Below are 27,450 nucleotides of genomic sequence, written 5' to 3'. Positions count from 1 at the left end.
GTTACTAGAGGTCTATTAGTAATAGTCCTTGAGTAGCGAAATTGGCGCAATCGAGCGTGACGTTTTCTTTCGTTTTCTTCCCAGATAAATATTTCTTCAACTTGCATTTGCTAACTTTATTATTGTCTTTTCTGTCCAACTAGTTGGGTGATACTAAAACAATTAGACCCGTAGCCCTTGCGGGCTACGGGTCTAATTGTTAAATAGTGTTCTAAAAAGAATAAGTTATTCTAATATTATAAGAACACTCAACAACAAAGACTGCCATTAATGAAAACGTAGAACAATTTGTTATGATTATGAATCCTTCACCTCTAATCTGAAATTACACCCTACCTTCCTGGCCTACTTATAAATTGTACTTTCATGGAATAACTGCAGTCAACTAGATGCTTTGCTAACAGATTTTAATGGTAGTCTTAGGGCCTCTATACCAGGCATGTAAAAATCTGGAATGGAACATTTGTGATCAGGACTATTTGATGTCTTAATGCTTTTAACATCAGCAAGGGATGAGATTCCTGTTAGCACTAAGATGGTCTTCAATTCACAGTTGTTGCCAAACAAGATGTCAGTGTTCAATCTAAAAGGACAAACATAGTAAATCATGGTTCCTCTTCTCTTAGTCAATTCTTCCCTGCTTAAGATTCAATGCTGTAAAGTCTGTGCTAATGACAAAGTGCTACTGAAATCCATGAAATATCTGGGTTGATTGATACTTTCACATAAAAATTCCAAACCAACCACAGATGACACTATACAGATCACTCATAAATCAGTATGGGCATTTTGTAATTGAACCAAATGCAGATCAAGCAAGTTTTCATTTGAATGCTTGCACTGTCACCAGGATTCACTTTGAGGCAAGAGGTAAATCAAAAATGGTCTACCATAAAGTCAGTACTTCTTACCTATCTCCTATCATACACGTCGTTTTTGGGTCAATGGTATGACTAATGAAAGGAAAAAAATGTCATTGCAACAAATGTTATTTTCTGTTAAAAACAACTGCTTACAAGAGATATTTCTTGACAATCACTGGACAAATAAACTGAAATCTACACAATACATAGAGGATATTACATGACCGCACGGAGATACAAAATTTCTCTTTGAGTGTTGAAGAATATTTCACAAGTGAGTGCAGCGAAGGAATGAAATATTTTTCAACACAAGAAAAGAAATTTTTTATCTCCAAGTGGCCATGTAATGTTCTATTAAATTCTATTATATAAACACTAATGAAATCCCAAATCATTTCACGTTTGCATAGCAATGGTGGTCTTTTCACATGTGAAGATAACATGTTATTTCCATGTGTGAAGATATCATGTTTTTGCGCAAAAGCTCAACTGGTATTTCATTGGCTTTTATATAATAAATGTGCAAATTGTATTAATCAATAAAGCAATAGCAGTACTTCTTCAGAGTGGGGTGAAACGAGTGGGTAAAAGGTCTGTTCACATTTTTAAATTAAAATTGTCCACTGAAATGCCAAGATATACACTGTAAGGCAAATGAGTTATTAGGCACACTTCTCTATCGTAGTGAAACAAAGCATGCTAACTTAAGACAAACATGTCAACAGATAGTTATCCTATGTTTCCTTGATATGGTTGGTTTCTGTGACTATCAGTAACTACATGATGATAATAAAATGGCTGCAAATAATTTTACACTTATGAATATGGAAGGGTCTGTTTTGATGTTTTGACATTCAAGGAATTTTATTCTGATTAGTTATAATTTTGCCACATTTGGCATTACATTCCAGGACATACCAGCCATATCATATGAAAAGAGAATGAAAGCAGAAGGCTAAGTGTAATACATTGCACACATTGCAGCCCTACAACTGTGACCAGTTAAGTTGTACTTGACTACTACTTACCGTGAATTCATACATTCAAACATAACTCTCTCTGGTTTTCCTATGACTAGTGCTTTCCTCCTAGCTGCTGTTTCCACAGAAATCACAAAGCAGCCTGTCCCTACATAAATTTGAAATATTTGACAGAATTAGACATTGATTCAAAAATGAAACAGACTACTTGTCGAATCAATTTAAAAAAAAATTGTTCGAAGATCAATTAAAGAATCACCTGGAACAACAACATCACCATTGCTAAATGGAAATCTGTCATCACAATTTGTTGCAATAAAAAGGCAGGACTCTTTTGCAAGGTAACTAGCTGCTCTGATGAGTTTATGGTAACTGAAGTACTCATCAAATCCACAAACTACAGCTCCAACCTTCAATATGAAAACAGAGAATAACATAGAAAGTCCACAGGAAAATGTATTGCTTTTATTGATAAGTTTTGATCTTATTCACAAAATAACGTAACATTAAAGGAGCTACATTACGGTTTGCCCATCTTGAAAAGTTTAGCCTACAGTTTTCAAGTTTTTCGACTCCTTGTCAATCTTCTTGTCATCCTTAAACACCATTGTTCCTTTATCGCTTATTGTTATTGCTTTGGTGTTTTTCTGTTTTCATTTATAAGCTATTATTTTCAGGTTTCCTTCAATTTATAGGTAGTATTTTATGTGGCCAAAATAACTCAAAATGCCGTGACTGAGCCCCTTTAATCTTCACCTCAGGGTCCAGAGTGAATGATGTCCATTCCTGCATATTGTAGCCACCAGATGAATGATCAGGCTGAAAATGAGTTAGAATAATATTATCAGTCAGTAGTTTATTAATTTTTTTATCAAGTAAAACTAATCACCACAAAGTCACAATGTGCACATAAAAAAGGTAAAGTCCGCATACAAGCCAAGCAAAGCTTATCCCGGTTTCTGTAGCATGAAGTGACAAGGAATGTTTAGAACTACTCCCCCTGGATGATATGCTGGTCCATCACAGGGTTACCGGACCCCCAGCATTAATTCACCGATACCCATTAATACCCCTTGGTGGAGAGAGCCACTGTGAGAGTACAGTGTCTTTCCCAACGACACAGTAAAATATTCCCAACCAGGACTCAAACCCAGATCATTCAATCCAGAGGTGAGTGCACTACCATGAGGCCACTGCATCTCCCTTAATGTGATTAACTTACTTCAGAATTTGATGTCAAATCTTAATCAAGAAATAATATCCAACCTACACCAGAACCAGTATGAGGAATATTCAAAGCATCCAGTTCTTCTACCATCCCTGTTGTACCGATCGTGAAAACTTTTTTGTCAAATTTGATTATCTCTTTTAAGTAATATGCCACAGCATATGATGTACAGTAGATTTCTTCCTGTGAAAAAAATAAAATGTAAAATGTAGAATAAAAATTGTGTTAATTGGTCTCAATTCTCCCCACCATAAAATTATTATAATACTATGTGATATTTTTTAACAACAACAAAAGGATGACTGGCTCAAAGTTTTTCCTGCAAATAAAAGATAATACCTAAGTACACCTTGAAACAGAGGTTTGATCTGAAACTGCCTACTGACTTGTGAAAATAGCTCTTATTTAGTATTATAGGCATGCAGTGCGTGCAGAGAGTTGTGCTGCTACAGCACTTGTTTCCATTGCTTATATATGCTATGAGGAAATAAATGTTATTCCTACAGTAGAACACTGAACACAGGACATACCTCACAAGCTTCAATACCAAACTTCTCAAATTTCTTAAGATAAGCTGCTCTTGACTTGGAGCTGTTGTTGGTTACAAAGAAAATCCTTTTATTCTGAAGAGGAAAATTAAAACTTAGCTAGCGCACAATTTAGTTAATTTAGTCGGTGCGATGTCTTAATGATTTTACCAACTCAATTCATTGTTTGGCAATGCAAGACGTTTCTTACCAATTTTCGAAGTTCTTGCAAAACTTCCACCGCCCCTTCCAGAGGTCCGCCTTCATTCCAAAGCACCCCTGTAATTTTGGAATTTCCCACATTACCTCCTTAAAATTGCACCAAAAACGACCTTTTAACTTATTCCTTTACTTACCATCGCAATCAAAGACAAAAGTATCCATCGAGGCTATGAAATCGCTTGCTTCTTTGCCATCGAGAAGTCTGCATGTTTTGTCCGCCATTTTGTTTGTGACAAAATTACCGCTGTAAGCTCGCGGACTCATATATTCCTCGGAACGACTTGGATTCAAACCCATGTTCTACTCGGTTTGAGTAGGACGTCTATCGTCCCCAGTCATACAAGATGGCGCGAAGGGAAAGGCAAAGTTGGAGGAAAATAATTTCGGGGAAGCTAGAAGCAAGAGATCGTGGGGAATGGTACTGTTTCAGAGACATTATCAGGGAACGTAAGTGAAGACTTTGGTACTTTCTTACTGCTTCGCAACTTCGCAGCATTTCACAGAATTGTCCTCAAAGCAGTTTTTGCTGATACTAAAAAACATGCAGATTTATCCGCAGTTTGCTTTCACGGAACTTTGCATACGGAGGCTTGCAGCGATCTAAAAGGATCAAGCAAATTATTTCATCGAATGCACCTTTAATATTGACTTGGAATGGTAGAAAGAAGTGAAGTTTACGTGCAGGACATTTCACTCAGACCTCGAATCAGTTCATTGCGTTTTTGTCACGGAATTATTATTATTCAATAACAATGTCAAAACAAATCTGTTCCGACTAAAATAAGAAAAGCCCATGTATATATTTTTTCTGGGATATTTGATACTTGTTCTTGCAAATCATGTTGAAAATGAAATATTCGAAAATAGAAATCATGTGAAAAAAATTCACCAAATTATAAAGCTTAAGCTTAAGCTCAAAATATGAAAGGGAAAGTGTAACAAATATTGAAAATTCAATTTGCATCCTGCTATAGTAACCAACAGAAATAATTTGCACACATTATAATGTGAAGTTATTAACTGAATGGAAAGGTAGGAAAATATTTGGTTAAAGGTCAGGCCATATAGAGTGAACCCAGCAAGGTCTGTGCAACCTGATTAAAACCAAAAACTGGTCCAAACACTTCAGCTTGCAGTATGATTTTCCATAGGAATGTGTGAGCGGGGCTGTACAGTGATATTCAATGTAAATGTTTCTGTTATACTCAAGTTTCACTTTTACTTGAGTTTGTTATCTTTGTGATATGTTTATTTCATTAATCTTGTTAAGACATGACCTGCCTAGATTTGCCCTTGGTACCTGGGGGCATGTCAAATTATTAACTTTATATCTCTTTTAAATAAATAAATAAAATATTCATGTGTGTGTAATTTGAGCCTGTGATGTTTTACTGAAAGCGACAAAAAAACACCACAATTGAGTGTATGGAGAAGATGCTGATGTCAGAGGTCGATATTCATGTACAGATACAAAGAACCTATGGATCATGGAAGAGAGTAGTGACAGAGTAAAACAAAGATGAAGTTGTTCAAGACAAAAATAGGAAATATCCTCAACCTTATCCTATACAAAGTCAGATCAGTTTAAATTGGGGTGCTCTGTTTTCCTGTCTTTAGTTCTACCCCAAGTGAAAAACTATAAAAGTGCAATAAGTTTGACTTGTAGCGCAACAATCTGTTTTTTTCAACAGACAACAAGCTATTTGAAAATGCAGATACTGCAAAATCAAGAGTGGTTCAACTGGAAATACAAGTCGCTCATATTCAACAGGTTAGAGCACAGCTCCTTCTGAGTCTCCAGCAACCTGTTATAATTACTGAGAGGCTGCCAGACTCACAGGTGGTCCTGATTTTGAAGTTTCTATCAAATTATGACTATAAATGTACACTTACATACTAATGGTGGTAAATACACCGTTACAATCACAAGGACTTAGGGGTGGACCATCATTTTTTTTGAGGGGTTGGGGAGGGCTTGGGCAATTTTCTGGTGTGAAATTTTTTTTCTCCCCTTTAGGTTGTGCATAGTTTTTATTTGGTGGGCAATAGCTTGTGCAAGAAATTTTTTAAAGTCAAACACAGGACCTGGATAGTAGAAAGCACTTTTTCTTGTACAACTCCCATTGTATACTTTTTTTTTACTGTGCAGGATTTTTTTTGGAAATTGACCAACCCCCCCCCCCCTCAAAAAATTGATGGTCCACCCCTTACCAGATGAGTATAGCACGCCCTGTTCCATTCAAGTAATGCGCCAGACATGATTTTTACACTATGCTCCAGGTTAATTTTAATAATAGAAGTGGATATATGGTGAAGTCCATGGGTGTTGTCTCTTCACCATCATCTCTTGATAGAAAAAAATAATTCAATTTTTTTAAAAGCTGAGGGCTTTGTTTTGTTCTCTTTCTCCTTACCCTGGCTTTGTGAGTTCCAAAATGTACTTGTCACCATCTCTTCAAGCTCACATCTGACATCATTCATCATCTATCATTTTCTGCCACCCTTGTACCCTGATCCAGGCATTTTTTTTGGCGTGGGTTAGAGCGGTGTGAGGAACAAGTGGAAAAAAGGCAAGGGGTTTGTACTCAGATCACCCTTGTGCTCATGCCCGCATTGTTCCCCTTTTACCCACCCCCACAAATTGAGAGCCTGGAATAGGCGTCACCCCTTGAGGTTGGCACATCTTGATCTGCAATAAAAATTGTAGTGAGTAAGACATATTTAAGGCGAACTACTTCATAGAGCATGTAAGTGTTTTTGATTTTACCGCCAATACAAGTATGCTTAAATTTTGTAATTTCTTGCCTAGAATTAACCTCTCAATTTCTGTCCTTGTCTAGGAAAAACTTGAACTTCAAGGACGAGTTCAAGAATTGAGGTACAGAAATGTTCAATTTGTACTTATAAATGAAACTTCATAATATGGTCAGTGGTACATAATCCTATTGGTCAGAACACATACATATCAAAAGACTATAATTTGTATCAATAAAGTTTAGTTGAAATATGATGGGACAGTTGTTTTGTTGTTGCTGTAGTTGTTGTTGGAATAGATGACATCAGGGATGAAAAAGAGTGGTTTTTATTTGAGTGTCGCGAAGTAATTGATTTAATTTGTATCAGCTACATGTATGCGCCACTCTTCCATCCAATCAGAACTAAAACCAAAGGCAATTGTACATGTAACTCAATCGCACTCCTTTTCCCACACGTTACATAAGCTACATGTAATGTTTGGTTCACGGTATGGTCTGTGTCCTTTATGGTTGGTTAGAATTATTTTTTTGGCTTTTACGATACTCAAATGAAAATAACTGTAAAACTTTTAAATTGCCATTGTGGATCAACCACTAGGTGTGCTAAGTCAACTGACCCACCCCTCCCCTTAAATTGAGCATACTGATCTTGATGTGCTTTGTTCTCCTTTTAGTTTAACAGGGGGAGGGGGTGGAGGGGGTGGTGGATCAGAAAAAGCTGCATCATTGGAACAAAAACTCTACAAGTTACAAGAAGAACTGACAGAGCTTCATCGGCAAAAGGGAGAGGTACATCAGATGAATACATGTAGTATTGATTTTTACTACATTGAGGTCAGCAAACAATGTCTATTAAGTAAACAAAGATAAACATTTTACCATCTGTTTTATGCCAGCCTTCTAGGAATTAACCTTGCATGGTCATAAGGCCAGTGTACATTAAAGAAAAATTTGGCACTGTTATCTTTTAACAGACAGTCATAGCAGGTGTTATGTCAAGTAACAGGCTCTTGGCATAAAAATACATTGCATGACTGTGTTATTTCTCAGGGTTGTCAGAAGTACTGTAGCTGACAAAAATTGCTATCTAGTTCATGATCTGTTCTCGTTACTCTCCTGAGCTATTTTTCTGATTCTTGCAAAAAGATGGCAGAATCAGCCAGTTACTCCGACATTGATGCTGCATACTTCTCAAACGTATTTAATAATTTATAAAGCTCAAACAAAGGAAATCATGACTGTGACAGTGTTTGGAGCATATCATTCTGACTATTAATTAGCCAGCACCGATTTTTTCAGTTTTATTTAATCTGAGTTTTCTCCTTAGTTTTATGTATAGTTTCAGTTGAGAAGATATTTAATATTGAATGCTCAAGACAGTGTCTGATCATATTTTGAAACACCCTGAAGTTTGTCAAAAATACCTCCACTGTGAATTATATTTTCAACCCTTTTCTGGGTGTTTAGAAATGTGGTCTAACAAACAGTCCTTATTTTACTCATTTAAGTTAAGCCGAATGATAAAAAGTGGTACCAAACAGTTTTAACTTTTAAAGTAACCAATTAAAGAAAAATTGTGGTTTTGTGTAAGTGATTCTTGACAGTCTTTATTGCATTGATTTGCTATGATTAGAATGCTCAGAAACTGATGGAACTCAACAATACGTTACGACAAAAGGAACAGGAACTTGCTACCAAAGATGGACAGTAAGTAGACTGGGAATTAGATTCTAGGACTGATTGATGTACATCAATTAATTCTCATTACATAGTGTCTGGAGTAATTAATTTATCGTAGAGCAGATGGTGTCGTGAGTAGTGAAGTTGTGCTGTGACACTTAATACTCAGTAGTGCCATCTGAAAAGAAAATATAGAAATTACTAAATAAATACAATGTGCCTTAAAATGTGTTTAACAGAAAGTTCATGAAGTATATTGGGCTTGAGAGGGAGATGAAACATTCCAACTTAAAAATGAGAGGCAAAAACTGAAGAATTTTGAGTTTGTTTCCACTTGAGCATCCAACGTAAGGATGCAATTTCCTTAGTTTCTTGATATATCTTTGTGACAGCATACCTGGGAATGAATAATTTATTTGTAACCTAATGCAAGTTGTATATTATTTTATTTTGTCTGTAAAATTTGAAATGACATTTTTGCCCATATTTTTAGATTACAGGATTTAACCATCAATAAAGAATCAGTTGACAAAGAGTGTCAGAGCCTTCAGCAGACAATAATAGAATTAGATGCAACTTGTCAGGTGAAGTCAATTTGTCATTCATGGAAACAAAATATTTTCTTATTAAATACATGTCACAAGCAGTGGACTGATATGAGATCAGACTGACACCAAAACCTAATTGACCACTGAAACACCCGTTATAAACCCTGCTCTGGTTAAAGACCGAAGGAAATTAAAAGTCTGCATAGGGCTCAATATTATTGTCCAGGTATCTTGCAGGAATTTATCACAGTTTCCATGGCATTAAGCTACTAGGTCTGAAGGAGAATTTGTACTCCTCCTGAATGGAACACTTGCCAGTCCACCACAGGGTTACCCCCCAGCCTTAAATTCACCAGTGTGAGATATTCAAAGTGGTAGTAATAATAATCGTCTTGCCCAGCAAAATAACATCTTAACCTGAACTGCTTGATCCAGCATCCACTGTGCTAACATTAAAGCCACTGAAACTCTCACTCTCCACTCTCCTCTAAATGACTATCAATCTGCTGACATAAAAAGTATTCTTATCTCTCCAGTCCAACCTTCAAAAACAAATATCTTCTTGATCTGTTAATTGAAAGTTTCTATTGTGCTTATAATTACTAGATGGTAAAAGATGAATTTCAGGCCCTACAACTTGCTTACTCATCGCTAGAAGAAAAACACAGAAAACTACAAGAAGATAATCAAGATCTTGTGAGTTTGTGACAGCTGATAAATAAATGAAGGCTTCCTTGCAAAAAGGGCGTATATAGCATTTTAGGTCGATTTTCAGTTTTTGCAGGATCAAGCTAATTTTTGGCAGACTGACTTGTTTTGACATGAAAAGCATCGTTGCGTAATTGTTTTTGTTGATTTGCACTTTGTTTTTGAGAAATAACGTATGCAAAAAAACTCAGTTTTCCGAGCAGCATCTTTTGGAGCGAATCCTTCGAAGGTGGATTTTGACGCAGCGCAAACTTAAACGGTTACTTTTAGCAGCTTCAACAGCACAGTTTTTTTTAAATAAATGTTTTGATTTTTGAAAGAAGTAGAGAAATAGACCGGAAAAAAAAACAATCGACCAACCTCACCGGTGTCACAACAAAACAAACTCCAATCCAGCACATTCAGCGCCTTATTCGCTTGCGCTAACAAAGCAACAGAAAGAGAATTGTGTAATTATATGAATAATAAAACTAGGGGCAGATACCACGCTTCGGTGACCTCATCATTTAGCAAAACAAAAGGTTTCTTTTGTTTTTCGCTCAACAAAAGATCTCCCAAAGAGACCCTTGGAAAAGTGAAGCGCAAATCAACAAAAACAATTATGCAACAATGCTTTTCATGTCAAAACAAGTCAGTCTGCCAAAAATTAGCTCAATCCTGCAAAAAATAAAAATCGACCCAAAATGCTATATACGCCCTTTTCGCACGAAAGCCTTCAAATGTTAAATGAACAGGGGTTTCATTAAGGGCCGGGCACTGGGCGAATTGACCAGCTGTGAGGATGATTTTGCTGCTCAGTGTGACAATCTAGGGGTAAATTTTTCTTACATAGAAGTTTTGTCAGTTGAAAGAGGTCTTCCCCACCTGTTAAAACCAGTTGCTCTCCTGCTGGATATGTTAATGAGACCTCTTAATAAAAATTTTTAGAATGCAAATGCAAGCTAGGCAGTGAAAAATCCTGGAGTGTATCGCATTTTCTGTAACATGAGATGGCAAGAATGAGAGTAGTTACTCACTGACTCTTTGTATTGGAGGCTAATTTATTGAAGATTACCCCCAGGTAATTTTTTTTTGGTTGCTGTAACATTTTGAAGGATGTCATTTAGTTGCTGCAAAGAAAGATTAATGGTGAAAGTGACCTTGGTCAGTGCCCAGACCTTGAGAAAAGCTTGGTCCAGAGTTCAACAGCGTAAAATTACCTTCCATAGCCATAATGTTATAAACTGGATTTGAATTTATGCAGATAGGAAGATGGATGGCACAAAAAGCAAAAGATGCTGATAAAGTGAATGCTGAAAATGAAACTCAGAGAAGGTGATTCAAATTTAATTTTACGTATTAAATAAATTGTACATTGTAATCCTTTTTTAACTTTCAGTTTATTGTTATTTTGTCACACAATAAAATAAATATATTTGCAACGTATCAATGAATGTAAAAGGCAAGGCCGTCCAGGGAATCCAATAAGGTTTATATAAAGGACTACCTTTTGTAATGAGATATCTTAGACTTAACACTCTTTTCACAGCTGAGACTGATTTCGAGCTGATTTTTTCATACCACATTGTAACAGTTGTGGATCAAAATTAATGATACACCAACTAGAGGATAAACATTATTTATTGTGAACTGAAAAAGGTTTTAAAATATCTTTTTTTGAACAATACAGAACACTTTTGATTAACTCTGTCAAAATGGACAACATTGTAAGGTAAACACTCTCTAAGACAGAGGTGACTTTCTGGCTGGTTCAGGTCAAGAATTCCACTTGTTTCTCTGTAAGTGAACTCTCAGGGCAGACACCTCTCCAAAGCAGATAGCTAGAGCTGTTCCCAAATGTGTCCATCTTAAAGACAGTTCATTGTAAAGTTATTTCTATCAATCCAACTGTGATGGACATTCTCTTTAGTTTTCATGTTGTAGGAGTAGAACTTGATAATTTAAACAATCACTAATTAGTTATTGTTATTTTTGTTAGAATACATCAGGAAAAACTCCAGAAAGCTCTTATAGATGCAGCAAAAGAACATGTACAAGTAAATTTACCAAAGTAGGTCCAACTAACGAGACGTTTATACTGGGTTTATAACACTGCTGCCCTACGTAAATGAATCTTGTCAGTCCAAAGCAGGCTATTTTTTGATGTGTTAGATGCTCACAACTCTCAGTAACTTTACACCTTAATTAAATTTGTAATTGTCAATCAGACTTCTGCTTTAAAAACATGAATTGCTGCATGTACATCATGCCTTTATCCGCTAACATCATTTAAAACACCAATCTTATTGAAAGGTTTTGAAAAACATTTCAGAATAAAGAGTAGCGAGATAAAAATATGACGTTTCGGCGACAACATGTCACCATTATCAAATGCGCATTGGACAAACGCAATCAAACATCTAACAATCTTCACGAGCAGTTTACCACCTTAAAGAAATGCCGTGGAAAGTTCGAGTGCCTTATTTATGAGATGCTTTTTATAAGGAAAAAGAGTCTGACTCTGAACACTCAAAATGACTCCATTCCAGCGAAACTTTTCATTTAAATTTTTCTCATTCTTTTGTTTATCCCCGCCTCATTTATTCTTATGTACTTTCCCACTCTATATTCTTTATATAACGTTACCCAATACATAATAATTTGCATTTGATAATGGTGACATGTCGTTGCCGAAACCTCATGTTTTTATCTCACTACTCTTTATTCTGAAATCTTATTGAAGTATGTTAATTAATTTTTTCCAACTTTTTTTCTGGCAATGCATGATAACTATAATCCAATGTCATCCCTGGAGGGCCAGGTTTCTGTTACTTAAGTTAGTATAGAGCGATCTTTGCTGGTGTCATTGTTGCCATTTTTCTCTGTTATTAATATACAACTTTACACAGAGAAGACATCATGCTAGTTAAAAATTGACTTCAAACATTTAAAGAGCTGATGTAAAACTTGGTAAATGGTGAAATGTTTGGCTCTTTGAATTGGGTGTAATATTCATGGCAAAATGTAATATTCATGGGTTTTTAAGAACTGCAAAATATTTGGGTGGCAGTTAAGTGCTAATGAGCTCATGCATTCTTTGTAAAAGTTTGAGTTTTTAAATCTCACAATAAGTGTCCGATACATCGGACTTAAATTCCTTGGGACGGTTAATGGTCCTTCATGTCATAATTTCAATATTCAGAGCTGGTATAATTTGTAGCTAGATCAGTAACTGAATCACTAATGTTAATGAGGCAAATCTTGTAAAGAAAGATTTGTGTAGATATAGCCTGTTGGTATACATGTAGCTCCTTAGATCACTGAGGAACTTGCGAGGTACACTTAAGCTCTCTCAGCTTAGTAAGGTGGTAGTGAAAATGCGAGAATGTTCACTTTTTACTTTGTAATTTATCTTTCAGTTCTGATCAGCCAGCCATACCATTCTGTGCGATCATATCTGTCCCCTCATACCCTGACAAAAAGTTTGTGAGTACAGAACGTTTGTATCCATTACTTTGCTCAGCAACTTGTTGAAAATGTCAGTCTGTACGAAACATGATAGTCATGGTAGTCTATTGAAATCTGGACCTGAAGATCTTGTTCAAGCTCAAACCATTGTCAGTGGTATTTTGATTTCTGCTGACAATCAATCATTGTAACCCAGGCATGTAAACAGACACAGGAAGATAGGTTGTTGTTATTGGGGAGGGGAGGGATGGTTGTTTTTGGACATTGATGAACTCATCCATGATCAGCGGCTGCTGATGGTCACCTGTCAATTAACTAGCCATTGTTAAACTCTATTTTATTTTTTGGTAGGATGCCCATGATGGGGAAGTAAATGCAGCAAGATTCAGCAATTCAGGAAGATTGTTCGTGACAGGAGGCGCAGACAGAAAAGTAAAAGTCTGGGAAAAAGTCAATGGTATGAGTTAACTTTCATTTGCTTCTGTCTTTATTTGAGATCAGGAGTACAATGGTCTTGGTTTGCATTGATCCTAATGCAATCTTAACTTGCATTGTCCTGATGGTACGTTAGCCTGAGTTTTCTTCTTCTTGTATTCACGTAATGTACCTTGTATTGGAGCAGTTCGTACTAGGAAAATTTATTATTAGCGTAAATCTACTATCTAGACAAGTGTTCTATCATGAATGCCGTTCTCTTTTTGGCGTCAATTTCTTAATTAGATTGATGACTCTCAACTTCTATGCATGATGGTTGACTCAGGCTGCACCCTTGTCAACTATCATGTGATATAAATCTCAAGTTCATAATCTAATATAATTGATAAACATTACCACTCGGCTTTGCAGAAGGAGTTATAGACATTTATCAATACACTTATTAATAAGTACTTTAGGCTACAGAGATCATGAGTTTAACCTAGCTGACAATGTGCACCACTTGTCTGACTACTTTTTCTTAGTCAGATATTCTTAGCAACCCGAACATCTGTTTATAACCTATGGTTCGTAAATATAATGTTTTTTCTAATATCATTTTTTTTTTCTAATTGAAGGAAACTATACATTAAAAGGTACCATGCATGGTAGTAACGCAGGCATCATGTCCGTACAAATTGATCCTCAGGTAGGATTCTTCTATTATTTTAGGTTGCTAACCAGGGGTCATTTAATGTATAAGGATATATCATGAAGTGTGTTCCTTTGGAATAATCTGGATCAGGATCAATGATGCAAGATAGTTGTGCATCAAAGGAAGTGGTAAATCCACTCTGGGTAAGCTAAGGACTCATCGATTCCTTTAGTGAACCATGATTTAAGTAATCTCATAACAACTGATCTGAATTTACCCATAGTGTCAACATTTAAGCTTTAACTGCAATCGTACATTTTCTTACGATTGAGGGGTCATACACTTTATACCAATCGTGACGTCAGCAATTTAGATGTCATTAGGTATTCTTAATGAGCAGATAATAGAGCTAATAGATAATAGAGCTAGGATAGATCTATCTGCACAACTGTCTGTTTTTGAAAAAAACGTGAGCAGTTGTTTTTGGTGTAAAACTGACCTTAAAGATATAACTGATTGAACTTTATACAGTTGTCAGAAAGGATAAAGCAAATAAAGCAATAGCTAGCAAGAGTGAAAGGGGCGAGAAAAAGGAAAGGAAAAGGACAGGGAACAAATCAAATCAGGCCAGCAAAAAAAATAATAAATAACAACAAAAACAAGTCCAATTTTTGGCTTAATATGGCATGCTCCAAAGTAAAATATTACATACATTTTCAATTGGTACCTAATCCTCAGGAAAATCTTGCTCCTTGGTAAGAAATCACTTTTTCAGCAAAGTTGAGGCCAATTCACGGTCATGGCAGTCAAAAAACAGCATTTTTTGAGGAAATTTACCATTAAAGGGTTAATGGAGATATAATATGGCCTGTTCCAATCAAGTCTTCTAAAATTCTGTACAGCAAAAATTGTTCCTTTGAAAGTATTGAGGGAGAGAATTTCTTTATCCTGGTTGGCAAAGTTAGTCTGCACATACATGTAGTCTGTCCTTGTGGACCACTCATAGATATATTAATACCAACTGCAAAATTTCCAGGAAAAACTTGTTTTGGCGGGATCGCATGAAGGCGCATGTCGAGTATGGACGCTTGGAGATCAGAGACTTCGGGTGAGTGTCTTTTATTGTCCAAGGATGTGGTTGAAGAAAAATTTCGCAGTGCCCAAAGGTGCCTAACCAGAGACAAAGTTTTTTAAAAACACTGTCTGGCTGCCAGACATCTTGACACAGCCACAAAAAAAATACAGAGACATTAGTAAACTGAACTAGGCTGAGTTCAAACCAACCTAGTTTGAAACAAATTGACCTACAACTGTTGTAGTTCAAAATGAAATTCAGGTTAAATTGATTTTAACCTACTGTAGTTTGATTCTCAATTTCCTTTGTCTTCTAGCCCTTATTAGTATCACCCAACTAGGGGACTAATGCGAATCCTGCATTTTAATTGGCTACGCTACTAATAGTCCTCGAGTAGCGAAAATAGTGCAATTGAGCGTGACGCTTTCTTTCATTTTATTCCCAAATAAATATTTCTTCAACTTGCATTTGCTAACTTTATTATTGCCTTTTCTGTCCGACTAATTGGGTGATACTTAGACCCTTCACCCTCAAGGGCCATGGGTCAATAGCCCATTCGGCTTCGCCTCATGGGCTATTGAGTTAATTATTAATGACACATGAATAATAAGGGTTAAGAGACAAAGGAATTTCATTTTAACCTGAATTTCAGTTGACCTACAACATATACACTGTGCTTTAGTGGAGAAAGGCAATGCGAAAGAAAAGTGACTTGTGCAAGAAAAAGAATATTGCATGACCCTGTGAGGGCTTAAACCTGGATTGCTACATTGATTTGAAGTCCATTGGATTAATTACAGCACATGTAAGTGTTATTTATTCGCAGGACTTCTGTTCGCAAAATGTTGTACCAGGAAACATAGGGTTCAACTGTAATATGATGGTCTTGATGGAGTGCTGGAATCTTAGTTGTCAGTTCAATTCTGGGACATTTTCCAGCTGTCAGTTTAAATTACACCCCATTTCTCAGCTGTCATTAAATTTTGTAGATCTCAGTTTTCAGGGATCAGTTAGAAATTTGACCAATTCTCAGTTTTCAGGTAAACCCCATATAGACCATCTAACATTGATGTATTATAGATTTGTGGGGTTTTTTTTTCAGCACACTCTAACAGGTCACTCACAAAAAGTAATGTCTGTAAAATTCTTTGGAGCAGCAACAAAAGTAGTTTCTGGAGGTCATGACAGGACTTTAAAAATCTGGGATCTCAGAAGCAGAGTGTGTAAGTACTCTACAATAAATAATACATTTTCCTTCACTCGGGCTTGTCTCTTTTAGGTAAAATGCCTTAAAAATTCTGATAATCCCCCCTCCCTCCACCCCTAAAATAACCCCAAATTTCAGACTAAGGTGAAAATCCTTCTGTAAATGAGCCAAAGGCATTTAAAGAAAGGTATATTGACCTGTTTGGATTATACGCTCCTAATTATGAAATGAAGGCCACCATCTCTACTACCATAAACTTCCAAAAGTAATGACCCTCTGAAAGTAGCAACCCCAGAAAAAAAAACATCAAAAAATTGTGTCCCTAAAGGTCTAATAAGTCCTGAAAGGAAGGATCCCCAGAAATAGCTGGCAGTTTAGTTGGGGTAGAGTGCGTGAGCAAGCAACAAAGCCACGAGGGGCCCAGTGTTTTATTTTTTTCCAAGGTCGCTTGCAGCTTTGCAGCTTGTTTTGCAGATCACACTCTATATGGTCCTCTATCCCAACCAACTAAACCGCCAGCCGTGCAGGCTACCAAAAGTACATGTAGCAAGCCCAACACCCCCACCCCTCCCCCCCCCAAAAAAAATATCAACCAACTTTATATAACATTTTTGCTCCCCAAAGGTATTGACCCCGCAGAGGCTACTAGTTTGAAATTTATGTCAAGGGTCAGCATTTTCATAAGCTAACGGTATAAATTAAAATGCTTTGTTAAATTCTCTTTATAAATTTATTTTAGGTACGCGGACAATATTTGCGGGATCCAGCTGTAATGATATTGTAATCAATGAGGGCATGGGGTAAGAAATAAACAAAACCAAATTATACATCTACCTTCTAACTCTGTCAGTCTCACTAGTTATCCACCAATCTATAAGACTTAGTGAAGTATTTTTTCAGTTATTAGTAATGACAGCAAAGTGAATAAAAACTTACAGTGTTATAAAATTGAGCATGGTGACTTTGCAGCAGTTTCACCATTGAATCCTTTTTTTGATGTTGGATTGCATGCAATAGTTACTGTAACAAGGGTAAAAGGTAAGGCTGTTTAGCTTTACTAGTCAAACAATCTTTGCTTTTTTATACATTCTGGTCTGTCTTAGCTTTCTCCTCACACCCCTCTTAAAAATGACTTATTGTGCAATTATATTTGCTGCTTGAGATAAGGGCAGAATTTGGTACTAACTACATACTGCCTAACACTTTTCACAAACAGTGTGGGCCTGTCTGTCTACCTTACTTCACTGTGCAATTAGCAAACAGAAAGTTAGTAAAAGTATGTTTTTGTTTTGTTTTGTTTTATTTTTTATTTTTTACCCACATTTAGATCACAGGTGGCTAGTGGGCATTTAGACAAGACTGTTAGATTCTGGGATGTAAGGTTAGAAAATAAGCTATAAGAATCAATAATGTTATAAATAATTATTTCAAATCAATTATCATTTAATGTACTAGTACAAAAATAATTAATAAGACATTGTTATGTATGGCAAAATAAATTGAACTTAACCACTTATAGCCATAGTGCAACTTTGATCCTTCATGTTATTACTTAACAGTACAAAATTTAAATGCTTGCATTGACTAAGAGAGGGTTCTTGGTTTCTATATATGTAAATCCAATCTGTAGATAAAACATGGAGACTACGGGCCTAAGTTTTCTATGAGCAAATAAAGTGTGTGCATTGTCACATAATAAAAAATAAAATCAAAAACCATTCAGTGGATAAAGTCAAGAAATTGTGATATTATAGACGATAAATAAAGAAGACAGTTCTCCAAGTTTAAGGTGTGTGCGTTGTCCCAAAGTTGAGATATTCGTTGAAATGTTCCGCACAAAATTATAGCGCCTAGTATGAGCCGCCATGTTGGAGGACCTCCTTAGTCCTCCAATATGGCAGCCGGAAAATAGTGTAAACATCTGGAACTTACTTTGGCTATCTAGACAACGGATTATCTGAACCGAACCCAAAAAAATTTACATTGCAAGCACTTTTCTTAATACTTTAACTCCTAAAAGGGCTGAAAATCATGAGATAAGTGTATATTTTTTGACAAACGTGATCTTAGCTTTATGTCACACGCCGCCATAACTCTGAAATTCAAAATGCATTGGTTTCCAAACAAAAGACACTATTGAGCTGGAAAGTTGTAAACAGATATAAATTTAGTACCTCTTATGCCCCATGAGGATAAAGCCTTTAGTGGCTCTTTAGTTTTGAATTTGAGAATTTTATGACGTCATGTGAACACACTCTATAGTCAAAGAGGCATCGCTGAGTTGACTGTCACTCACAGAAAACAAGGGTGATTAGTCTATAGTAACTGTTTTTAGTGGACATTTTAGTAGAATTTTGTGTATTTCTAAGCCTAAAATGAAAAAGAAAGTTATTTTTAGTTTCAAGAGCAGTGTGTGGACGATCATTGTCTATTGATCAGCGAATAGAAAACCATAAAAACAACAATCATTGTCACAGAATTTCAATAGATCACAGCCCTGTGGCTACTAAACCTGTATTTGTTGTGGTGCAGTGTTAACCTTGATTTAATTTAAACTTTTCATTTGGCTGCACTGCAATATGTGAGTGCTTTTTAATGCATTTTTCCCTTTAATCAATTAACTAAATAATATTTTTTGTTAGGCAAAGTAGAATTGAATCAATATTGCATTATATTATTTCAATTGACAATAATATCATCTTGAATTTACAATTAAAAAGATGTTTGCAAGAACAAAGATCATCTGCAGTCTGCTCCGTAAGTTATAAATGATTGATGATCCTTATGTCTTGCCAGTTATATATGGTGATCAAGATTCAAATAACATTTAATTTTTGTGACAGCAAGCTTGTCAAATGTACTTTAAAAAAACATTATTTTACAGTTGAATACAAAGTGAAGTATAGAATGACAGAATATAAAATTAACAGCTGGCAGCATGGTGTTATCTTGCAGGTTCTTTCCTTTTCACATTGAAAAGTCATAGACAGCATTTTGAATTATATTTTATGATGTCTAATTGAGTTACTTTTATATGTGAAGCCTTCTTGCAAAGTGCTTGCCCATTCCCAAAGGATCTCCATTATTGGATTCTTCACAAAGAAAACTGTAGGTCAAAAGGAAACAGTCATAATTATCTTGCTCAAAGTTCTAAAACGAAACACTACTTATTGTATTGTGTTCCCAATGTTCTTGACAGTTCTGGTGCTGTTATAATTTATCCCAGCCATGAAATGAAAATGCAAATGTGGGATATTTGACACTATTGCAAGGGACAATATTTGTTTTCTTTATTTTAGACAAATATAACTAACAGCAAAATGATAGTATCAGCCAGGTGACAACTTGACTTTCTAAAGAAATTTTTCAATCTTCATGCTTGTTTAGTGTGAAATGAAAAATTATTAATGATCTCAAAATGAAAAATGACAATGGTGAGAATAATCTCCTCCACTGTCTGGCATGTAACAGCTAGCCTTACTGATGTATGTATAACTGAGTTGATGAATTGCTTCCAGACTAGGCATTGAGCAGACTGTTTCAGCTCCATGGGCTCACAGTCAAACAACTTGTCAAAACAGATGACACACTTCGGCATTAATTACATGAAACTTGCTATAGATCTTCTAGGAACAGGAAGGAGGAACAAGCGACATGGTTGAAAACTTAGACAGTATCCTGTTTTTCACTTCCATTCCAATTTATGTCCTTGGTTTTGTAGGAAATGTCCTGGTCATCAGGATTGTGCACAAAACGCCACCAATGCACACAACGACAAATTACCTTTTGGTAAACCTGGCTGTTGCTGATGTTATCACCGTTTTGCTGTGGCCATTATTTTCATCTTATAGTTATGTTAAGGAATATTTCAGTAATGGAGCTGGGAACTTTATTTGCAAATTCACAGCTTTCACTGAAATGTCTATAATGGCTTCATCCTTCACTCTAACTGTGCTCGCAGTGGAAAGATATCATGCTTTATTAAAACCCTTAACAATAAAGTTACGGTTAACTGAAGACAACATCAAACAAGCCATCGCTCTAGTTTGGTTGTCAAGTTTTCTCGTTTGTTTACCAGAGTTCTTCTTACGAGAATGGAAAGAGCCCCTTTTGGCATGTGTTGGTCCGTGGACAATACACATGAATACAGAAAGCGAAGTTTACTTCTTCATAAACTCATTATTCAGTGCTTATTTTCCACTCGCTGTTATGAGTTATTGCTATGGATCCTTAATTAGAGGTCTGTACTTTACCGGTGTAATTTGCTCGGAGTCAGTGGCAAATGCAGAAAGCAACACGGAGAAAAAGAAACTTGTTATCACGTTTATCTCAGCAACTGCTGGATTTTTTGTTTGTTTTGCACCAAGTGTAGTTTTCTTCACAGTTTTAGTACTGAAACCTGCTGAAGAAGCAGATTTGAAGTCAAATTTTGATCTTTCATTACTGCTTGCTTTCCTGTTCTTATTCAGTCCGTGTTTTAATCCAGTGTTATATGCTTTCCGAAGTAGCAACTTTCAAGCTGGGTTTAAAAGAATCATATTCAGTCTCAGACCTACATGTATAACACCCCAAAATAACGATGTTGAGCTGGAATGATTTTACTCTTGAACTGTAATGTAGTTCTTCAATATTGCTTTGAAAAATGTGATACAGTGTAATAATATTATTATTCTTTGAATCAAAATAACATTGCGGTTAAAATTGTTATAATTTGAAAATACTTTGAGTGTGTGAGTTAATATTTTGGCATTTGAAAAATCGAATAGATCGCAAAAACTTTAAAAACACAATTTGTAGTGAGCAAAACATTAATTAAAGAGTAGAATAACTTGGCATTCTTCTTAAGTATTCTATTCATATTTATCTAGCTGTTAATTCCTGAATGCTATAAAATGAAAATGTGGAGTGGCAGTGGCATGATGGTTAGTTTGCTTAATTGTCTCCTGATCAAGCGGTCCAGGTTTGAGCCCTGGCCAAGGACATTGTGTTGTGTTCTTGGGCAAGACACCTAACTCTCACAGTGCCTCTCTCCATCCAGGTGTATAAATTGGGGGGTTGGGGGGGAGGTGTGGAAACCTGCAATGAACTAGCATCCTATTAAGGGATGAGTAGAAATACTCCTAGTTGCTTTGTGCTACTCGAAACTGGAGATAGGTGCCAGCCTGATGGGCCACTTGGCTCATAATATTATTATGCAGACTTAACCTTTTTTTTTTGCCTTACCTATAAATAAAAAAAAAACAGTTTTGAACTCCCTGAAACCAACGCATCACAAGTTAGACATCTCTATAAGGCAGATATAGCTGGCCTACTGGTGCTTTGGCCTAATTTTGCTTGGTCGTCTTAACTAAACTTTCATTAAGGCAGTCACACCTAGCTTTAGGTTTTGAAGATGTCTGCCTTAAAGTGAATGTAATGTAACTTGATTTGGTCCAAAATAGGCTAAGATAGAGTTTTGAAAACTGCACAGCACACATTCCTACCCACCCAGGCAACCCAATCAATGAAGAAAACTCCAAGGGGAAATGCCTCACACCCACCTGCAGGAACCAACAGCAAACCTTGGCATTTTCTTTCTACTTCTCAGTGTCAAACAAAATTGAAATTGTCTTATTTTTCACAGATCAGAGAATCAGTCGAGTGTTGGAGAAATAACACTTCAAGGAAAAATAACATCGTTAGATTTATCTCCAGGTAAATATGTGAGAATAATTTGTTCATTTGGTACTTTGTACTAAGGTGCTGACTTCTTGCCAATTTGAGTTGGAAATTAGAACAAAGCTGTTCTGATATTGATTTGATGGGAAACGTGTATATTTTTAGGTTACTGCAACACTGTTGGAAAAAGGCAGACAGCCAGTGGAACTAACCATCTTCTTTGCGACTCAGCCAGCATCTCTGCTGGCCTATTTGTCCAATTCTTTATATCAGAAAAAGATGGAAAAATCATCTTCCTACTCCAACAATAATGTCACCTACAACAAAACACTTGTGACAACCTTGCACTGCAGCTAGCCCAGTGTATAAGACCAAGATTATGACCTCTGAGCTTAACTCCACTGGGTCCTTATGTTGTGTTCTAGGGAAAACTATCTTTTAGTAACTCTCACACGACCTCTCAGCCCCAGCTTAACTGAGTGCTGATATTCTTTTAAATTTAAAACAACATAGACTGCGAGCAGTCTCTCTTTTCCTAGAAAACTGTGGGGAAGAACGCAAAGCAATCGTGACTGTTAGTGTGACCTGCGAGCGGTGATGCGGTATCACACTCACATGCTTACTTGTTTTGTGTTCTTCTCCATGGATTTTTGAGGAAAAGAGAGACTGCTCGCAGTCTAAAAACAACATGGCAATTTCAAAATCCTGCAAAATAACTTCAACTCAGTAGCTTAATTCTCTTATGCATTCAGTGGCCAGAGTAGCAACAGTCATTAATTGTGTGAGCTTTAGAGGGTTATTAAAACAGTTTAATGTTTCATTTTTGTAAAAAGTAAGACCACTTCATTTTATTTTTCCCTAATTACAGACATGAACTGCATGTTAGCAAGTGCAAGAGATGACACAGTTAAATTACTTGATTTGAGAATGAACCAGGTCATGTCGACTTGTAGGTGGGTGTGATACATATATTTATTGTTGCCAACAGACATCATCATAATATTCATTGCTATTTACGATGGAGGGGGGGGGGGTGTCCCTTGTGACTTAAGTTGTGGGTAGAGACCTGTGTAAAGGATTTTTGGCAATTTTGGTTTCATCACATTGCGTCTCAGGCACAATTATATACATATATTTTTTGGTTTGGGTTAAGTTACATTCCAAGAGGTGTACATGTGTGTAAGAGTCATTTCTAGAATCACAGTTTAATTGTGTCTGTTTATTTCCAGTGCTGATGGTTTTAAGGTTGCAATGGATTACACAAGAGCATCCTTCAGGTAACTTTTCAGACCAAGTTTGGCAAACTTGGCTACGAATTCTCCTTCCTGATTGTCATGTGTTTTATCACATGTTTGTTTTGAAAATTTGGCAATGCATCAAGACAGTACCTCTTAGTTACTGTTATCTTTTTTTGCTACCTATCTTTATTGAGAATGTACCTGAAATTGTTAGAAGTAATTAATACTGATCACTCTTGAGAATTAAAGCGTTTTAGGTAGAAATACATCATTCAGCAGTAGAATTAACATAAATTGTTTTGTTGTACTTTAAATGCTGTTCAGTATTAAGCATCAAAAAGCCCCACAAGGGAACATACAGTAAAGAATGGATGCATACATCAATAATGTATGTACCCCAGACTCCCATATGAAAAGGACAGGGGTCCTCGTCGTACCTTTCAGAGGTTAAAAAAACATTTTTGGTACCAGTCTTAGGGTGTTCAGCGGCTTCAGCCTCAAATGGTCCACAGCAGGAGCTTTTGCAATACCTTTTAGGGTACTGAGCCAAAAAAATATGACTGGAAATAATGTGTTGTCTTAGAATTGGTACCTCTTAGCAGTCTTAGGGGTGAAAAACATTTCAAGCCATGTCCACAAAACAGGATCTGGGTACCTCTAAAGGGATTCTTTTTCAAAATTTTCAACAAGCACCCCTGTTCTTTTTACATGGGAGTCTCCCCCAGGGTATTGCTCCATATTATCGATCCTTGGGTCATTCATACTAAAATAACTAGTCAAGAGTGTTCACTCTTAATTTTTATTGACTTAATAGTTGGGACCCGAAAGGGTAGTGTTCAGTAAGCAACTACCAGCTACTGGTTCATAGTCTAATATTGTTAATTTCTTTTCCAGTCCTGATGGCCAGTATGTGATATGTGGGTCTCATGATGGTAGTATTTTTGTATGGAATGCAGCAACAGCAAAGCTAGACAAGATTCTTAAAGAACACAGGTAATCATTTGTTTCAAGTGTCTATCATAAGATGATTATAGTTTAGAATAGAATTTTTAATCAAAAGAGATTTGCTAAAACAAAGACATGCAAACATTTCTGGAAGATTTAATACTCATCGTTTCGGTGTCATCATGATGCTATTACCAAGAGAAAATAAGTACAAGAAAGCGAATTTTTAAGTGGGCTAGAGCTGAAAATTAACATACTAATTAGATGGCTGAGCAAACACTTTAGTACCAATTGAAATTGTTTTTCTTGATAATACATCATGGTGACTCCAAAATGTGGAGTATTGATTTTAATCAATAATCAATATTCTTAAAGATAATTTTTAAAAAATCTTTAAGAATAGAATTTAAAATAGAAAATAGTATCATGATGTTTGACTGTCAAATTATTTATTAATTAAATCATGATACTTATTATATTCTTGTTACTTTTACAACAGTTCTTCAGTAGTCGTGTGTGCGTGGCACCCTGACGGCTCAAGCATCATCAGCTGTGATCGTAACAAGCATGCAATTATCTGGACAAATAGATACTAATTAAGCATTGGATGACATGCTCTTCAATCAAAGAAGCAATTGCAAGCAAACACCACTTGTATGCATGGTTACAACAAGAATTATTAGTCATAAATAACAGTCTTATGTAAGTTAAGATGTCTAGTTTAAGATTGCAATCTTTTGGCAATGTAATGTTGTTTTAGATCTAACAGAAAATTAAAATAATTTAAGACAGTTTTTAGAAAAGAAGGGTTTGCATTAGGTATTTTGTTGTAAGAAATTATTTTTTGTGCATATTAGAGAAAATGTCTCTTAAAGTGCAGCCAAAAAATCAATAAATAAATGACACAAGTCTTGATATTTTCTTGAATAAACAGCCCCCAGCCAGGTCAATAATAATTTTTGCTCTGTTAATATAATAATATTGAGATGATGTAATTTAAAATGAAAACTTACCCCTTTCTCTAAAAGCAGGCTGAAGAAATTATTTTAGGTTTACTCCAAGTATAATATTATCTCAGAATTTAAATAAGTGCCTGGTTGTGTAATCAAGGAAATATTTTCAGCATTATTCCTGATATATACAGTATTATTATATATGGCAAGGTGGTCTTGAGGTAAATCGGGGCATTCTGATTGGTTCTTTCTTGGTCGGGATTTTGCCATATGGACCGTTCCATTGAAACGGTCGTAAGCTGTGTATTTGTTGTTTTCGAAAGCCAGCAAATTCAAAACAAGCATGGCCCTAGTGCCATATAATAAACTACTTACTAGCCTAGCTTGTTCAAAAGGCAATTGACATTATTCCAGGGTTAAAACTTGATCATTTGAGCTCTAAGTTTCTTATGCATAAGCATGGCCAATGTTGTATGGAACTTGAGACTGGTTGATGTCAAAACTGGAGAACAGAAAATATAAACAGGAAACCTCACTGAACTGTTAGACAACTGTAATCGAAATTCGCACTTCTGGATTGGCATAATCATCATTGAACAACCAAGCCCAGACCTGAAACATTCAGGATACTCGCAAAAATTTTTACAAGTACAGTGGAACCCTGTTAATCTGGTCACCAACAGGCCATATTAATGGCCATATTAATTAAAAAGGTTCTTTAGCTAAGAAAATGAGTAACTGAGCTTTTGTTCAGGCTGGAAGAAAGTGGCCATAATAACGAGGTGGCCATTTTAATGGGGTGGCCATAAGACAGTGTTTCACTGTATCAGTTATTTAGAATCCTCCAGAACCCAGGGATTGGGTGGGGATGGTAGAGGGGGTACTTCAGGAAAAAACTGACTGGGAGGTGAGGGGGACTTTTTTAACATTGACGTATTTTGCAACTATTTTGGAGATTGTTGTAGTACATCCCTAAATTTTCTTTGATAATTTTTGAGAAGTCAAGTTCTTGTGGATTCTATGTAATCATACTTATCATAGAGCCTTAATTGGCATAATTATAATACATAATATTGCAAAAGAACCTTTTTCATTTTGATAGCTTTTAAACATCGGGAACTGTACAATTTACAGTCATTTGAGGGGTGTCCATTTTTGTCTAATAAGCTCTTTTTGGGGTTTTATTCCTTACCTTCCTATCACCTTCTTCTAACAATACCCCTGGAAGCGCAAAATTGTTAATGTAAAGACAAAGGTTAAGAGTGAACGAAAATAGTTTGTTTCTTTTCAAACTTTCGGGAATCAAAGTTTGCCTAGTGAATCTTTAAATCCCAATATCTCCTCACTGGTGTCGTTTTTGTCACAGTAGTCAAGCTTAGGAGAGTTTTGATTTGCTGCTGTTGCTATTAACAAAGTACTTTCCAGCATATCCTGGTCAAACAGACAGCCTGTTGCCACAAGATAGGGAAAATGTTATGAAGTGCAGTATCTATTTTAGCAGAAGTCTACTTTTCTTGTCAAAGTCAGGGAAATTTAGGACACTGTAGATTTTGATAACAAGTGCTGTTGATAGAAAATTGTTGTGCAAAAAAAAAATTCTGCAGAATAAGTTGATGAAAGCATATTTGAAGTATTAGTTGGCCATTTTTTATTTGATCAGTTTTATGGTCAGAGAAAAGTCAGCCAAGGAATTTTGGTTTTTCTCGTGGGTGGCCAAGCTGTTTAGTTAAAATGAAGTAATTTAATCATTATCAAAATCACACTTGTCTAATAGTTTCCATTGTGGGAGCATTTTGAGTAAAATAATAAACCTGGTCATTAGAACACAACGTTTAGGTTAAAAAAACACAAAGCAATTTTTCAAACCATGTTTTTACCAAGCCCTGTGTGTAAAGTTAATGAAATGTTCATTTGGAGAAGCAGTGGAATGAAAATTGAATTGAAATCAGTCAACAAGTCCAAAAATTATTTTATTACCTGGGGTTTTGTGGTGTTGCTATGGTATTTCATCATGATTTTAATGAGTGGTTTTAGGAGATTTACCCAGTAGAGAGGCTTTTTAAAATAGTTAATTTGGATTTCAATAACTTTTGCAGTTCCAGTTCTCCATGCAAACATGACACTTTGGTCTCTTATGAACGTAGTGTGCTTCAAAAAAGGGAAGTGACTTATGCTTTCTGTTGTTATTAATTTTGCTGCAGTGAGCTGTGCTTGCTATAGATTGCTGCTGTTTATTCTTGTAAGACTCAACCAGCTTGTAACACTTGTAAATACAACTCAAACTTACTTTATACAAGAAACAACATAGCACAGCCTGAGGTAAATAAACTTGTGTTCTTCACAAAA

The 27,450-nt window shown here is 35.9% G+C and overlaps 3 protein-coding genes across 3 annotated transcripts; 2 read left to right on the top strand and 1 right to left on the bottom strand.

The window, feature by feature from the left end:
* Positions 1 to 205: 205 nt before the first annotated feature.
* LOC145493548 (glycerol-3-phosphate phosphatase-like) lies at positions 206 to 4,163 on the bottom strand. Its single transcript, XM_081473048.1, has 9 exons — positions 3,955 to 4,163; positions 3,810 to 3,877; positions 3,602 to 3,694; positions 3,114 to 3,254; positions 2,600 to 2,662; positions 2,103 to 2,253; positions 1,892 to 1,991; positions 912 to 953; positions 206 to 583 (listed from the first exon to the last, which is right to left on the bottom strand). Exons 1-9 carry the CDS (start codon positions 4,115 to 4,117, stop codon positions 382 to 384), a joined length of 1,023 nt encoding a protein of 340 aa, XP_081329174.1. The 5' UTR covers positions 4,118 to 4,163; the 3' UTR covers positions 206 to 381.
* LOC145493547 (autophagy-related protein 16-like) lies at positions 4,132 to 27,450 on the top strand. The gene is made up of 21 exons (XM_081473046.1): positions 4,132 to 4,267; positions 5,512 to 5,591; positions 6,661 to 6,698; positions 7,251 to 7,365; positions 8,210 to 8,283; positions 8,750 to 8,840; positions 9,411 to 9,500; positions 10,756 to 10,826; positions 11,491 to 11,562; positions 12,911 to 12,977; positions 13,311 to 13,416; positions 14,012 to 14,082; positions 15,065 to 15,136; positions 16,206 to 16,326; positions 17,050 to 17,110; positions 17,638 to 17,691; positions 21,934 to 22,004; positions 22,837 to 22,921; positions 23,198 to 23,245; positions 24,101 to 24,199; positions 24,651 to 27,450. The coding sequence occupies exons 1-21, from the start codon at positions 4,165 to 4,167 to the stop codon at positions 24,745 to 24,747; spliced, it is 1,686 nt and encodes a 561-aa protein (XP_081329172.1). The 5' UTR covers positions 4,132 to 4,164; the 3' UTR covers positions 24,748 to 27,450.
* LOC145493549 (allatostatin-A receptor-like) lies at positions 17,717 to 21,943 on the top strand. The gene has a single exon (XM_081473049.1). The coding sequence runs from the start codon at positions 19,965 to 19,967 to the stop codon at positions 20,904 to 20,906; it is 942 nt and encodes a 313-aa protein (XP_081329175.1). The 5' UTR covers positions 17,717 to 19,964; the 3' UTR covers positions 20,907 to 21,943.

This window comes from Orbicella franksi, chromosome 7 (assembly GCF_964199315.1).
Source record: "Orbicella franksi chromosome 7, jaOrbFran1.1, whole genome shotgun sequence".
NCBI classification, from domain to species: domain Eukaryota; kingdom Metazoa; phylum Cnidaria; class Anthozoa; order Scleractinia; family Merulinidae; genus Orbicella; species Orbicella franksi.
The sequence above is the reverse complement of the archived record's forward strand: the minus strand, read 5'-3'. Positions and strand labels throughout refer to the sequence as shown.